The sequence below is a fragment of the Natrix helvetica genome, assembly GCF_964273705.1.
Source record: "Natrix helvetica genome assembly, chromosome: 3".
Classification (NCBI taxonomy): domain Eukaryota; kingdom Metazoa; phylum Chordata; class Lepidosauria; order Squamata; family Natricidae; genus Natrix; species Natrix helvetica.
In genome coordinates, this window is record NC_138549.1 from 52,522,933 (window position 1) to 52,537,918 (window position 14,986).

Consider the following 14,986-nt stretch of genomic DNA (forward strand, 5'->3'; position numbering starts at 1 on the left):
TTTTTTGGCAGGCCATACGCTTCAGCCACGCTACTGCAGGAGCCCGCTGGAGGTTGGGGGGGCCTGGCAAGGGTCTCCAGGCCGGCCCACCAACCTTCTTCCCCTTTTTGCAAGCGCCGCTGGTTCCCGGGCCGCACAATGGCCATCACACCGGCTCAGGGAGGAGGCCTTGTAACGTGCAGGCCAAAACAAGTTTTTACATAGTCATTCTCCTCCCTGCCTCTCCTGAGGGGCCTCGCACCCAGGTGCAGGCCCCAATCCACCTCTTGGGCCTAAGACTGTTTTCCTTATACAGGGGTTTTTGTTCTGATTTTTTCTCTGTCCCAATGTTACACTAATCCTCTTGGTTTTTTTGTTCCTTTCTCCAGCAGGCCAGTCTCGCCTCCGGCTCTTCAGCCTTGTCATAGCCTTGCACCATCTTGCGTGGTCATTGACTATGGAGCTGCCCAGCCCCCCTGATTCCCAAGATACTAGGCCAAGCTTCTCCCAGGCTCCTAGCAAGGGATCCTCTTCCTCTGGGAGTGGGGGAACGGGTAAAGGTGGAGGGGGCGGATCTGGAAAACATCGTTCCAGGACCCCGTCCGCGGCAGAGGGCAAAGACGCTGAAAGGTGCCAACGGGCCCTTGACAAGCAATTCGAGAAGGCCCGGCGCCAGGCAGGCAGGGAACTGTCCCACTCTGACTTTCCCCTGTCTCGGAAGGATCCCCAAGTGGTTCTGTCCAAGGAGGTAGAGTCCCAGGACTTGTCCCCTAACACGTCGCTAGCGGAACCGGCTTCCCCAGCCCTAACTTGGGCCTGTGAACAAGCACCTCCTCCAGGGGACCCAGGTTTAGACGACATGCCCGGGGATGCTCACCCTCCTGTAGAGGAGGCCTTAGATCGAGATTCCGATCAGGAGCCCGAGCTATCGCCTCGCATGCAAGCGGTGATGGCCCGCGCCATCGCTAAGGGCATCGCCGAGGCCATGAAAACCCGGGATTCCCCCTCAGCGACTACAAGGGCCCCCAGACCGGACCAGGCCGTTTCCCCTGTGGCCAAGCAAGTCCGCCACCCTTCCCTGGAGTCTGTGGTCAGCGAGGCCTCAGCTCTTGAGGATCCCGACCAGGAGGGACAGGAGCTGTCAGAGGACGAGGACCTCCCACCGGAGGCGCCTGCCTTCGCGGGTCTCTTTAAATCCAATCTTTTAAAGTCAGTCCTCCATAAACTCAAGGCTGCCACTAAGGTAGGTGTCAAACCCAAACCTGCTCTACCTGCGACGGAGTCGACTTCAGTCAACCCCAACGCAGTCATGTTTGACGTGCCCACTCCTCAACAGGAGCTGGTCCCTGTCCCTGGGTTGTTCCTTGATCTCATCCAGAACCGCAAGGCCGCGCCCTACCCCAGGAGGCAGTCCTTTCGAGCCTTCGATCCTTCCACTTTCTCCTCCTCATTCTCTTCCCCCAATAGATCCTTCGGACAACAGGGAGACAGAAACCAGGACAGGCCTGCCTTTCGGGACAGGAGTAGACAGCAGTTCGGCTTCCGCAAGTACAACTGCGGTGGGGCCTCCAACAGGCCGTTCTGTAAGTCCAAGTAACTGCCCGAACACAGCGCCCATAGGGGGTCGTCTTCAACTGTTTGCCTCTCATTGGGCTCAGACCACCGAGGACGCTTGGGTCCTCCAGATCATCAGGGAAGGCCTCTCCCTGGAATTCCTGTCCCTCCCACCCCGGACCTTCATCCGGTGTCCCACCCCAACCTGTCCTCAAAAAAGGGAACACATGAACCAGGAGGTCAATCACCTTCTGGAGATCAGGGCTGTAGAACCGGTTCCCCCGGGCGAGGAGGGGAGGGGGTTCTACTCCATCCTCTTCCTGGTACCCAAAACCTCAGGGGGGTGGAGGGCCATCTTGGACCTCAAGAACCTCAACAGGCACATTGCCTATCGGAAGTTCAAGATGCAGTCCCTTCAGACCACCCTGGCGGAGATCCGCCAGGGAGACCTCCTCACCTCTATAGATCTAAAGGAGGCATATCTTCACATCCCCATCCGTCCCCAGCACAGGAAGTTCCTGCGCTTCTTCTATGCCGGCCGCCACTTCCAATACAGGGCCCTTCCATTCGGCCTCTCGTCTGCACCCAGGACCTTCACCAAGGTCCTGGCGCTTGTGGCGGCCCAGCTCAGGCGCAGGCCCGTAAGGCTGCAGTGCTACCTGGATGACATCCTCATCCAGTTATTGTCCAGACAGCAGGCCTTACGGGATCTCCAGGTCACCATGAGGACCCTCAGGAGTCACGGCTTTTCCCTGAACATAGAGAAGAGCCACCTCGTTCCCACCACCAGACTGATCCACCTGGGGGCGGTGATAGACACCACCTTGTGCAGGGTATTCCTCTCCCAAGACAGGTTGGAGGGCCTAAAGTCCATGACCCACAAGGTGATGCACATGAGGCAAGCTCTGGTGGTCCTTCTGTCACAGCTGCTGGGGAAGATGATTTCCTGCATCTCCATCGTTCCGTGGGCCCGTCTACATTCCAGTGTGCTGCAGTGGCTGCTACTACCTCATCAGAGGGCCTCCAGGAGCAACTCGCCCATGCTGGTTCGCGTCCCACCGAAGGTTAAGAGATCTCTCCATTGGTGGGTGTCTCCGGCACTTCTCAAGGGCCACCTCTTCAAGGAGCCCGAGCGGTTGGTCATCACCACAGACGCCAGCCTCGCCAGCTGGGGGGCCCACATGGCTCACCTGGTAGTACAAGGCAAGTGATCCCCAGTAGAAGCAAGCTACAGCAGCAACCTGCTGGAGTTGCGAGCTGCCCGCCTGGCCCTGCGTCACTTTCACCAGTCCGTCCATTGACACCATGTGCTCCTGATGACAGACAATGTAGCCACCAAGGCGCATATCAACCGCCAGGGTGGCACCAGGTCCAGGTCGCTGATGAGAGAGGCGGAGACCCTGGGCTGCTGGGCGGAGACTCACCTGGAGTCCCTCCGCTCCAACCACATCTCTGGAGTGGACAACACCCAGGCGGACTAGTTGAGCAGGACGACCATAGATCCCGCGGAGTGGCAACTGGATCCTGTTCTATTCCACCAGCTGTCCCACAGATTCGGCTCCCTGACAGTCAACCTCTTTGCGTCCAGGGACAACGCGCAACTCAGGCGCTTCTCCCGGTTCTACTCCCCGGGGGCAGAGGGGACGGACGCCCTGCGTTGCAGGTGGCCCCGCGAACTCCTGTATGCCTTCCCCCCTCTGCCTCTCCTTCCACAATTAATCAACAAGGTCATCGCGGAAGGGACAGAGGTCATTCTCGTGGCCCCCCACTGGCCCCGCAGATCGTGGTTCGCCGACCTCATCCACCTGTCGGTATGTCCTCCGTGGCGAATTCCCCCGGACCAGATCTCCCTCAGCCAGGGGGCCATTGTTCATCCGGAGCCTCCGTGACTTCGGCTGGCCGTCTGGCACTTGAGGGGGACCAGCTAAGGGGCGAAGGTCTGTCGGAGGAGGTGGTGCGCACCATCCAAGCGGCGAGACGTCCTTCTACCACTAGGATCTATGATGCGTCCTGGGCCGCCTTCGCCAAATGGTGTGAGGAGCTGCAGACCGACCCGACAACTGCTCCTGTTTCCCGGGTCTTGGATTTTCTGCAAAGTGGACTTGACAGGGGCCTGGCTCCCAACATGCTCCATCGCCAGGTGGCGGCCCTGTCCACCGTTTGGTCTGGCGACCCCCTTTACCCCTCGGCAAGGTTCCCAGGTGCACCTCTTTCTCAAGGGCGCCTCTAACCTCCGACCTCCCACTGTTCATTGCTACCCTACCTGGCAGCTGTCCGTGATCTTGCAGGCTCTCACCGCTCCACCCTTTGAGCCCCTTCGCACGGCGTCCCTCCGTCACCTGACCCTCAAGACGGCCTTCCTGGTGGCCATTACGTCCGCCGTCGGATCTCTGAGCTAGCAGCCCTGTCCGTGAGACAGGACCTATGCGTAGTCCATCCTGACAGGGTAGTATTGAGGCTGGACCCGACATTCACCCCGAAAGTGAACTCATGGTTCCACAGGGCACAAGACATCGTCTTGCCGGACTTTTGTCCGCACCCATCACACCCCAGGGAGTGTTCCTGGCACATGCTGGATGTTAGGAGGGCCCTGAAGGTTTACATCGCCCGAACTGCTGAGTTCTGGAGATCAGAGGCCCTCTTATTTCATTTCAACCTGGCTCCTTGGGGAAGAAGGTCTCATCATCCACAGTTGGCAGGTGGCTTCGGGCCTGCATCGCATCAGCATATGAGAGCCAGTCCAGGTCGGTTCCGCACGGCATCACCGCACACTCCACTTGGAGCGCGGCCACTTCCGCAGCCTGGGCCACCTAGGCCTCGATAGTCGACATCTGCAGAGCGGCTACGTGGTCTTCACCGTCACCCTTCGTGCGACACTATAAACTGGACGTTTTCACCTCGGCTGAGGCGTCTTTCAGCAGACGAGTGCTCCAGGCGGTTGTGTCAGCAACTGAATCCCGGGAACCTTCTTCTGCCCACCCAGATGGACAATGACTTGGGTATGTCCCATTGCTTGGACTCTCCAAGCGGTGCACAGGAAAATGACCATTGGCTTACCTGAAGGATCCTTTTCAGTGCACCGCGGAAGAGTCCAACCCGCCCTGGATGTTCGGTCCGGGATTCGGGTTCTTCATGTCAACAGGATTGTATTCTTGGACGCTTCGCTCTATCCTCACGTTCCTGACTTTATCAAAATTCTGGGGAGTGGCTACACAAGGAGGTGTGGTCAAAAGGGAAAAAAAGTTCCTGTCCAAAGGGCAAGCAGACTGAATTAACCCATTGCTTGGACTCTCCCGCGGTGCACAGAAAAGGACCCTTCAGGTAAGCCAATGGTCATTCTCTGCAAGAACAGAACACATTCGCTCTATTATGTGTTTTACCCACAATATGTAGATGTGAAGTATTCTAATATTGCAGACTTGCAGTATTATAAGTGATACTGATATTATATAACACTTTTAATTAAGCGGGTACCTTAATAACACTGATGTTGTTGTCTTGGGTGACATCTGTGAAAAAAATTCAGGTGCTCAGGTATAAAAATGTGCCGCTCAAACACTATACTTTTCCATGCACACTGAAAAAAAATTAGAGGGAACATTGCACACGACCCCCCTGCACTCCCCCTGCTTTTGGCACGCGATGGGAAAAAGGTTAGCCATCACTGACCTATACCTGTGTGTTTGAATTTTCCTTCCTAAGTGCAGGACCATTCTCACTGCTGAACTACATCTTGTTGGATAGAATCCAAGTCCGTCAAGACTCTTCTAAATCTTGAGTCTACCTGCTAGAGTGTTAGCAATTTCCCTCCAGGTTGGTGTCCACATATTTAATATGCAAATATCAATTACGTTATTTTTCTCTGTTTCAGGTATATGCAGAGCTTTCTTGAGCTTTTAGAATATGAAAATAAAAGTCCTGAAGATCCACATGTTTTAGATAAGTAAGTAAAGGAAAGTGTTTAAACATGAAATCAATATGTTGAACTTGCTGAGCTTGGTTTGTAATTCAGAAAGCTTTCAATACTTCAATGAGTACTTTTGAATTTTTTAATTAATAATTTTTTTAATTGTGATATTTTTTAATTATTGTATTAGAACAAATTATGCAATACTGGTATGTTTCTAATTTGGAGCTTGATCTTGTTTAAAATGGAGAAATCAATATTGCAGTTTCAGGTGAAATTACCTCAGAAAGATATAAGAACTAGATTGAGTTTAATAAATAAAAATTGAACAAATAAATATAAGAATATCTTGAAACTATTATCTTGAAAGCATAGATAAGACTAATCATAAGCACAAATTGCAGCAAGCCAAATGTCTTTGTGAAAAACATTATCTACTAAAAATGGGTTTTCCATACTTTGGCTTTGAAAGTATGTCATAAAAATCAGGTGATCCAGTTTTATTGCCATGTATCATATTCCTATTTGCCATATCTGGTTTTTTTAAGAAAAAAAATCTTTTAAATTCATGTTTTCTGTACTTCTATGTTCTTAATTTGAAGCATCAAAGTAGAGAATTGGCCTTTTCTGGCATTATCGAATCCTCATAGAATTAGCAGGTTCTAATATAATTTAAATTTTTAAGCATTAAATAATTTCCAAGAAGGGGTGCTTTTCCAATCAGCAAGCCAAGTGAGTAGTTTAAATACTCCTTGGTCAATATAAAGTTTTAGTATTGCTGCTCAGATTTTTCAGCCATTATTCTTAGAGTAATAAATCATTTGAAAATTGCATGAGGAATGTTCAACCTTACTTAAGCTGCACTGATTAGATGAAGAAAAAGTTAAGTAAGGAATCTTAGAAAGTGATTCTCTCTTGCAATCAGAAATATATGCTAGAAAAGTACCTGCAAGGAAAATTGATATGATTTTATTACTGGATAGAAAAGGTTATATTTACATTTCTTCACTCCTCCAGGCAAAAAGAAATTTCTGATAGAAGTGAAACTTAAAGTCAACTGTATGTGTTTTTTTTTAAAAGAAAGCTTAGAGTTTCATGAATAATTGCTGCTGGGTCCAATACTAAAAGCCGCGGTGGCGCAGTAGTTAGAGTGTAGTATTGCAGGCTATTTCTGCAGTTTGGCAGATTGAATCTCACCAGGTTCAAGGTTGACTCAGCCTTCCATCAGTCCAAGGTGGGTAAAATTAGGACCCAGATTGTTGGGGGCAATATGCTAACTCTCTAAACCGCTTAGAGAGGGCTGTTGTAGGTATTAACATTTACTGTTCCTTCGATGTTAAGATAATTTGAGAAAACAAAGTTACTAATACTAATCAGAATGGTCATAGAAAGCTATCTTTGTACTCTTGACTATGTATTTATGAATTATACCAGTAACAGCTAATACCGTATTTTTTGGAGTATAAGACACATCGGAGTATAAAGCGCACCAAGGTTTTGAAGAGGTAAATTTAAAAAAAAGTTTTTGCACTCTGCAAACCTCCCAAAAATGGTCCATTTTTTGTGAAAACTGGCCAGTTTTTTTTTTAAAAAAGGGCATAATAGCCTTTAGGAGACTTATAGAGTGCTCCTGGGGGGTGGGGTGGGGGCAAAAATGAGCAAAAAACGGCCTGTTGTTTGCTCATTTCTGCCCTCCCCAGCCCCCAGGAGCACTCTGAAAGCCTCCTACAAGCTATGCATGGATTAGGGTTAGGGTGGTTTTGGTGAAGGGGTGGGGTTTCGGGAGGCAAAAAATGCTGCATTCAGTGTATAAGAAGCACCCAAATTTTCAGCCTCTTTTTTGAGGGAAAAAGATGTGTCTTATACTCCGAAAAATACGGTAATTGCCTAGGATTATAGCTATCTGTATATGGAAATTTTTTCATGCAATATAAGTAGATAATGTCATCATTTGTCCATTATTCTCTAGCCATCATGTTTTCAACAATGAACTTATCCAGTTTCATCTAGTGAAAACGTAAATCTGATCTGCTAAATATAGACTCTGATCATTTTTTCATACAGTTTTTCTCCAATGTTGGTGGAGATGGCATCCAGGAATGGTTTAACCTTGTCTGTTATCCAATCGGACTGAGTCTGCAAATCTTGATGTCCCGCCTCCTCTGATAGCTCTTCCCAGTCTACCTCCCAGAGTCAGTCTACCTTAAGGACTGGACATGTTTCTTTGTCTCCTGTTAAAAAAAAATTGACTAGAAAGTAAAAATCGAACTTCAATCAATTTAGTTCTTTAGAGGCTGGCTCCCTTCTTCAACTCAGCTCTCTTGCCGTGACCGGGGCTTTCCCGGTATCACGCAAACTGCGTGGTTGCAGTTTTTACCACTGGGGCAGCAACACGGGTGTTTCCCTGGTTCGCTGTCCCCATCTGGCAAGGACCCAAGGCAGATCGTCAGGGTAAGCTCTGAGGGATCCAGAGGATGGTGATAATACTCCCATCTCCAGAGGATGGTGATAATACTGACTTCTTCGGAGCCATTTCAAAAGGGGGGCATTTTGGAGGTAATCAGAATGATGGGCGCCATTTTGTTTTGGTGCCAAGAGGAACGGGCACCGTTTTGTCAGTCCCGAGGGCCAGAGATTCCCCAGGATAGCGGCGCAGGCCCAGGCGAGCCCTAAACCACACAGCCTCACTGCCCAGCAGCACAGCCGCTATGCCACCACCATGAAGGCCCAGGAGAGCCTCCCATTCATTCTTTCAGCCAGGCAGAGCAACCACTACCCACCACTGCGCAGGTCCAGGTCATACCAGTCAAGCAGAGTAACCACTGCAACTACCGTACAGGCTGAGGTGAGATCTGGGGATGGCTGACTCAATTGACATCCGAGTCAGCTCGGGAGTTCATGGTTTCCATGACGGCTATGGACCTAACTCAGTTAATTCAAGACCCCACCCATAATAGGGGACACACGCTCAACCTGATTTTTGTCTCTGGACAGTGAATGAATGATCTAGATTTAGGGGATATTTCTATTCAACCCTTGTCATGGTCTGATCATTTCCGCATCAGGCTTGACTTCCATACTGCTACTCCTCGCCGCAGGGAGGCGGAACTAACTAGATGGTTTCACCCCAGGCCCCTGATGGACCCTGAAAGGTTCCTAATGGAACTTGGGACTTTTCCCGAATCCCTTGCTCACAACTCGACCGAAGCCCTAGTGGAAGCCTGGGATAGGGCGTCCACTGGGGCCTTGGATCGCGTTGTGCCTTTGCAGCCTCTGACCCAGTGTTGATCCCGGGTGGCTCCCTGGTTTACCGAGGAGCTCCGGGAGATGAAACGCCGGAAAAGAAGCCTAGAGAGTGGTTGGAGGGCCAGCCGGTCTGAATCTGATCGAACACTAGTAAGAATTCATATTAAATCCTACTTAGTGGCGATAAAAGTGGCAGAACGGCAACATTTTTCCGCTCTTATCGCATCCGCAGATAACTGCCCAGCCGCCCTGTTTAGGGTGACCCGTTCCTTACTTAACCAAGGAACTGGGAAAGACCCCTTGCAGGGTAGAGCTGAAGAATTTCTTCAGTTTCTGCAGGATAAAATCGCTCAGATCCGGACAGGCTTGGACTCTGACTGGGTAGATTCGGGCCAGTCGATGGGGATGAATCTTGTGGAGACAATCTGGGATGAGTTTGACCCTGTGACCCCCAAGGGCATGGACAGGATTATGGGGAGACTCAGTGCTGCCACTTGTGTGCTGGACCCATGTCCCTCTTGGTTAGTTTCGGCTTCCCGGGAGGTGATACGAGGCTGGCTCCAGGCGATTATCAATGCTTCATTGAGAGAGGGGTTCTTTCCCACCGCCTTGAAGGACGGTGGTGAGGCCCCTCCTTAAGAAGCTTTCCCTGGACCCAGCTTCCTTAGCCAACTATCGTCCAGTCTCCAACCTTCGCTTTGTAGCAAAGGTTGTCGAGAGTGTGGTAGCACGTCAGCTTCCCCAGTACCTGGATGAAGCTGTCTACCTGGATCCGTTTCAGTCGGGTTTCAGGCCCGGGTACAGCACGGAGACGGCATTGGTCGCATTGGTCGATGATCTCTTGGGGGCTCGGGACAGGGGCTGCTCCTCTGTGCTGGTCCTATTAGACCTCTCGGCGGTATCCTACTGTGGTATCCTAGTGTGACGACTCGGGGGTTGGGAGTGGGGGGTACCATTTTACGGTGGTTCTCCTCCTACCTGTCGGATCGGTTGCAGTTCGTGTTGACTGGAGGGCAGGGATCGACCCCAAGGCATGTCACTTGTGGGGTGCCCCAGGGGTCGGTTCTCTCACCCCTCCTGTTCAACATATATATATGAAACCGCTGGGCGAGATCATCCGTGGTTTTGGGGTATGGTAGCATTAATATGCTGGTGATACCCAACTTTTCATCTCTACCCCAAACCACCCAAATGATGCCCTCGACGTGATGTCCAGATGCCTGGAGGCTGTGCGAATCTGGATGGGGAGGAACAGGCTCAAGATCAATCCCTCCAAAACAGTGGCTGTGGTTTCTGTCATCCCGATTTGTGGATCTTGTTCCATCTTTGATGATGGGGGGAGAAATTTTAGCCCCCTCAGAGAGGGGTCGCAATCTGGGAGTCCTCCTGGACACATGGCTTAGTTTAGAGGAACACCTGACGGCCGTGACCAGGGGGGACTTTTTCCAGGTTCGCCTGGTACATCAGATGCGCCCCTTCCTGGATCGGGATGCTCTATGCACAGTCACTCATGCCCTCGTCCTTTCTCGCCTGGACTACTGCAATGCTCTCTACATGGGGCTGCCCTTGAAGAGCACCCGGAGGCTTCAGTTGGTCCAGAATGCAGGCGCGTGGGTTATCATGGGGGTACCTAGGTGCTCCCATGTTAAACCCCTTTTAGGCGGCCTGCACTGGTTGCCGGTAGTTTTCCGGGTGCGATTCAAGGTACTAATTATGACCTTTAAAGCACTCCATGGCTTAGGCCCAGGGTACCTGCGAGACCACCTACTGCCACCAGTAGCCTCCCACCGTCCAGTGCAATCCCACAGAGTTGGCCTCCTAAGAATGCCGTCGGCCAGACAGTGTCGGCTAGCGACTCTGGGGGGAGAGCCTTCTCTGTGGGAGTGCCTTCCCTCTGGAATGAGCTGCCCCCAGAGCTTTGCATAATCCCCGACCTCCAGTCCTTCCGACGCGCCCTAAAAAGTTGGCTTTTCCAGCAAGCCGGTGTGGCCTGTTAATTTTATCTAATTTTTAAAATGTTAGTGTTATATTAATTCGCTTTGTTTTTTGGATTATTTCTTTTAAGTTCTGTAATATGTGTTTTTTAATGCTGTACGCCGCCCTGAGTCCTTTGGGAGAAGGGCAGCATATAAATCCACTAAAACAAACAAAACAAACAAAACAAACAAAACAAACAAAACAAACAAACAATTGAGGCTTCATCAGGGGCTGGCAACCCCCAATGCTCAGCAGGAAGTTATCGCAGGCCCCTTGGGATCGAGGCCTGCATGGAAAAGGGTGGCCTCCCACTCTAGAGACAGGGGCCATACTAAGAAGGCCCTAGACAGAGAGTTTGCCAAGGCCCAAAGAGAGGCGGCCAGGCCAGCTGAAGAGGCTAGGCAGGCGCAGGTCAACCCTCACCACTTTGAAGAGGTGTCTGGCTCATGATTCCCTTCGGCCACAGGATATGTCCCTGGATAGTGAGGAAGAGTTGTCCTTGTCCAAGCAGGAGGAAGGTGGTTTGACTCTAGATCTGTGATGGTGAACCTATGGCACGCATGCAGAGCCATTTGCCAGGGCACAGAGGAAACGGTCCCACGGCAAACCGGAAGTTCAGGAACACACTTCCGGTTTGCTCGGAGGATCGTTTTGAGCGCTCCGAAGGCTTCAGGGAAGCCTCTTGACGATCCCTGAAGCCTTCGGAGCACTTAAAACGACCCTCCGAGCAAACCGGAAGTGACTTCCGGTTTGCCGTAGGGCCATTTTTTGCGCTCCGGAGGCTTCAGGGAAGCTCATAAAGCCTCCGGAGGATCCCTGGGGGGGGACTCTTTTCGCCCTCCCCAGGCTCCAGAGGCTTTATAGGAGCATGGGGGGGTGGCGAAAACAGCCTCCCCCCCCCCCGGGAAGCCCTCCGGAGGCTTCAGGGACCTTCAGGAGGCTTCCCTGAAGCCTCTGAAGCATTCAAAATGACCCTCCTAGCTCGGAGGGTCGTTTTAAGCACTCCGAAGGCTTCAGGGACCATCAAGAGGCTTCCCTGAAGCCTTTGGAGTGCTCAAAACGACCCTCCGAGCAAACCGGAAGTCACCTGACGGTCCCTGAAGCCTTCAGAGCGCTTAAAACGACCCTCCGAGCTAGGAGGGTCGTTTTGAATGCTTCGGAGGCTTCAGGGAAGCCTCCTCAAGGTCCCTGAAGCCTCCGGAGGGCTTCCCGGGGGGGGGGGGGGAAGGCTGTTTTCACCCCCCCCCCATGCTCCTATAAAGCCTCTGGAGCCTGGGGAGGGCGAAAAAAACATGCAAAAATGGTGGGGGTTGCGCCTGTAGTGCGCGCATGCACATGGGGGGTCACACATTGCATTATGGGTGCGTCACGCCTGCACATGACCCCCCTGCGCTCCCCCCACTTATGGCACGCGAGCAAAAAAGGTTTTCCATCGCTGCTCTAGATTCTCCTCTACCCAGAGAACCAGTCAGCCCATGTCAGCCCTAGGCCTGGGTCCCTGGTTCCGCCTTCCACAACACCCCTGCAAGTGGCTGATCCTCAACAGGCCAATATCGAGGCCATCATTATGGAGGCCATTTGCCAAGGAATAGCGTCCAAGCTGCAACAGTGGCCTTCTCCGCAGTCTGCTATCGGAGGAGGCATTTTCAGTACAGGGCTCTTCCCTTCAGTTCTCTTCAGCCTCGAGGGTATTCACAAAGATCCTGGCAGCCCACCTCAGGGCCTCGCCAATCAGGATCCAGTGATACCTGGACGATATCCTTCTCCTGTCCAGGTACCCAAGTCAGGCAGAAAGGGATTTAGAGGTCTCCCTTCAGGTTCTGAGGGCTCATGGGTTTTCAATAAACCTAGGCAAGAGTCACCTTGGAGGGCAGGGTTTATCTTTCCCAGGAGTAGCAGGACAGCCTTCGAGCCTTGGCCAACAGATCTCACCGCAGAATTCAACTGCTCGTCCTCTCCCAGTTGCTGGGGAAGATGGTGTCCTGCTTTGCAATCATTCTGTGGGCCCAACTACACAGCAGAGTGCTTCAGTAGTTCTTCCTGCCGCACCAGAAGGCAGGAAATGGCAGCTCATTGATCATGGTGCAGGTACCTCCAGAGGTGACCAGATCCCTGGGGTGGTGGTTGTCCCCAGGCATTTCCAAGGGATCCCTATTCAGGGAGCTGGACCGCATCACATTGACCACAGATGCCAGCCTGTCCGGTTGGGGTGCCCATCTGCAGTCGGGGATGGCCCAGGGTCAGTGTTTCCAGTCGGACCTTCAGCCCGACATAAACTGGCTGGAACTGCAAGCTGTTTGGCTGGCTCTGATTCAATTTCAGCAGGTAGTCACCGACAAGCACATCCTGGTCCTCATGGACAACATGACAGCCAAGGCACACATAAATTGACAGGGTTGGACCCACTCCAGGGCCTTGATGCAGGATACGGCATGGCTTGGGGTCTGGGCAGCAGCCCACCTCCTATCCATAAGAGCTGAGCGTATATCCCGGGTATCAAATGTTCAGGCAGATTGCCTCAGCCGTTCCCAAATAGACCAGGCGGAATGGAAACCACATCCAGATCTCTTCTAGGAGATGACCACCCGGTACGGGATGCTGACAATCTACCTCTTTGCGACCAAGGACAACAGGCAGGTGCCACGATTCCTTTCACGATACGTAACTCTGGGAGCGAAAGGCACAGATGCTCTTCAATGCCCATGGCCCGATGGGCTCCTCTACGCTTCCCCCCCGCCTCTCATTCAGCAAGTCATCCAGAAGATGTTGGAGGAGGATGCGGAGCTTCTACTTCTGGCTCCATTTTGGCCATGTCAACCTTGGTTCGCAGACCTGATGTCTCTTGTCAGTGGCGCTCCCCTGGAGGCTCCCTGCCTCCAGGATCTTGTCAGCCAAGGGACCCTTGTCCACCTGGACCCTCAGTGGCTCAATTTGACTGTCTGGAAATTGAGTGGAGGGCCCTGATCATGGTCAGTCTGTCCTCTCACCTCATCGACATGATCCAAGCATCAAGATGTCTGTCGACCAAAGGCATCTACGACACCACTTGGGAAGCCTTTTGTCGCTGGTGTTCCTTCAAGGACATCATTCAATTGCAAGCACCAATCCATCGGGTGCTAGACTTTCTTCAGGAGGGCTTGGACAATGGCCTGTTACCTAATACTCTCCGGCAACAGGTAGCTGTCCTTTCTTCAGTTCTTCACTGAGGAGAGTTCACATCCTTAGCTCACCATCCCCTGATTCATCATTTTCTATGAGGAGCTACTAACCTTCGCCCACCAGTTGTACATCGATATCCGACATGGGACTTGACCAAAGTGCTGCTTGCCTGCAAGGGCCCCCTGTTCGAGCCTTTGAAGAACACCTTTCTCTCAAGGTGTTGTTCCTGGTGGCTGTCACCTCTGCCAGGAGAATCTCAGAACTGGCAGCCTTGTTGGTAAGGAAAGACATGCATTTTCCTTTCTGACAGAGTAATTTTGAGACTCGGACCTTCTTTTATTCCCAAAGTTAACACCAAGTTCCACCAGGCTCAGGAGTTGGTCCTACCAAACTTTTGCCCGTCACCAGTTCACCGACTACAAAGACAGTGGCACAAACGTGACATTAGGAGGGCTCTTCTCATTTATCTCAGTCAGATACCTTCACTGAGATGAACGGAAGCATTCTTCGTCTTCTATCAGCCAACCTCCATGGGGCACAAAGCAACTCCTTCATCCTTGGGTCATTGGATACGTGCCTGCATTGCTAAGGCCTACGACTTACAGTCTCTGCTTCTTCCAGGTTATATCTCAGCTCACTCCATGAGGAGTGCACCACTTCGGCAGTTTGGGCTACACAGGCTTCGCTTGAAGAGTCTGTCGAGCTGCCACCTGGGCCTTTCTGTCGCCATTTATCCACCATTACAAGATTGACAGTTATGCATCTGCAGATGCAGCATTTGGCAGACGGATTTTGCAGCGAGTTCACGAGAACCAGGGGACTTCGGCCAGGACAATGACCCACCCATAAGGACAGTCCAGGCTTTGGTATGTCCCATTCCTGGATGCTATCTCCACCAACATTGGAGAATGGGTGTTGGCTTACCTGAGACACCTGTTCTCCGGGAAGGTGGAGATAGCATCCAGCCCTGCCCTGAAAGAGTTCCGGTCCGGCGTCACCAAGGAGAGATTTTTTTCATTCATCACATGTCAGTCTGCAGATTGCCTTTGTAATAAAGCTGGGAGGAGCTACCAGAGGAGGCGGGACATCAACATTTGCAGACTCAGTTCGATTGGATAACAGATGAGGTTAACCCATTCCTGGATGCTATCTCCACCTTACCAC

At 51.7% G+C, this 14,986-nt stretch overlaps 1 protein-coding gene across 2 annotated transcripts in view; it reads left to right on the forward strand.

Moving 5' to 3' along the window:
- PDK3 (pyruvate dehydrogenase kinase 3) overlaps positions 1 to 14,986 on the forward strand; it is a 131,686-nt gene that overhangs the window by 44,783 nt on the left and 71,917 nt on the right. For both annotated transcript variants that reach the window (XR_014175081.1, XM_081949271.1), the window contains exon 4: positions 5,405 to 5,476. Coding sequence is in view for 1 of the 2 variants with exons in the window: in XM_081949271.1 (XP_081805397.1) it covers positions 5,405 to 5,476 (72 nt within the window). In the remaining variant the exon portion in view is untranslated. The remainder of the gene's footprint in view (positions 1 to 5,404; positions 5,477 to 14,986) is intronic.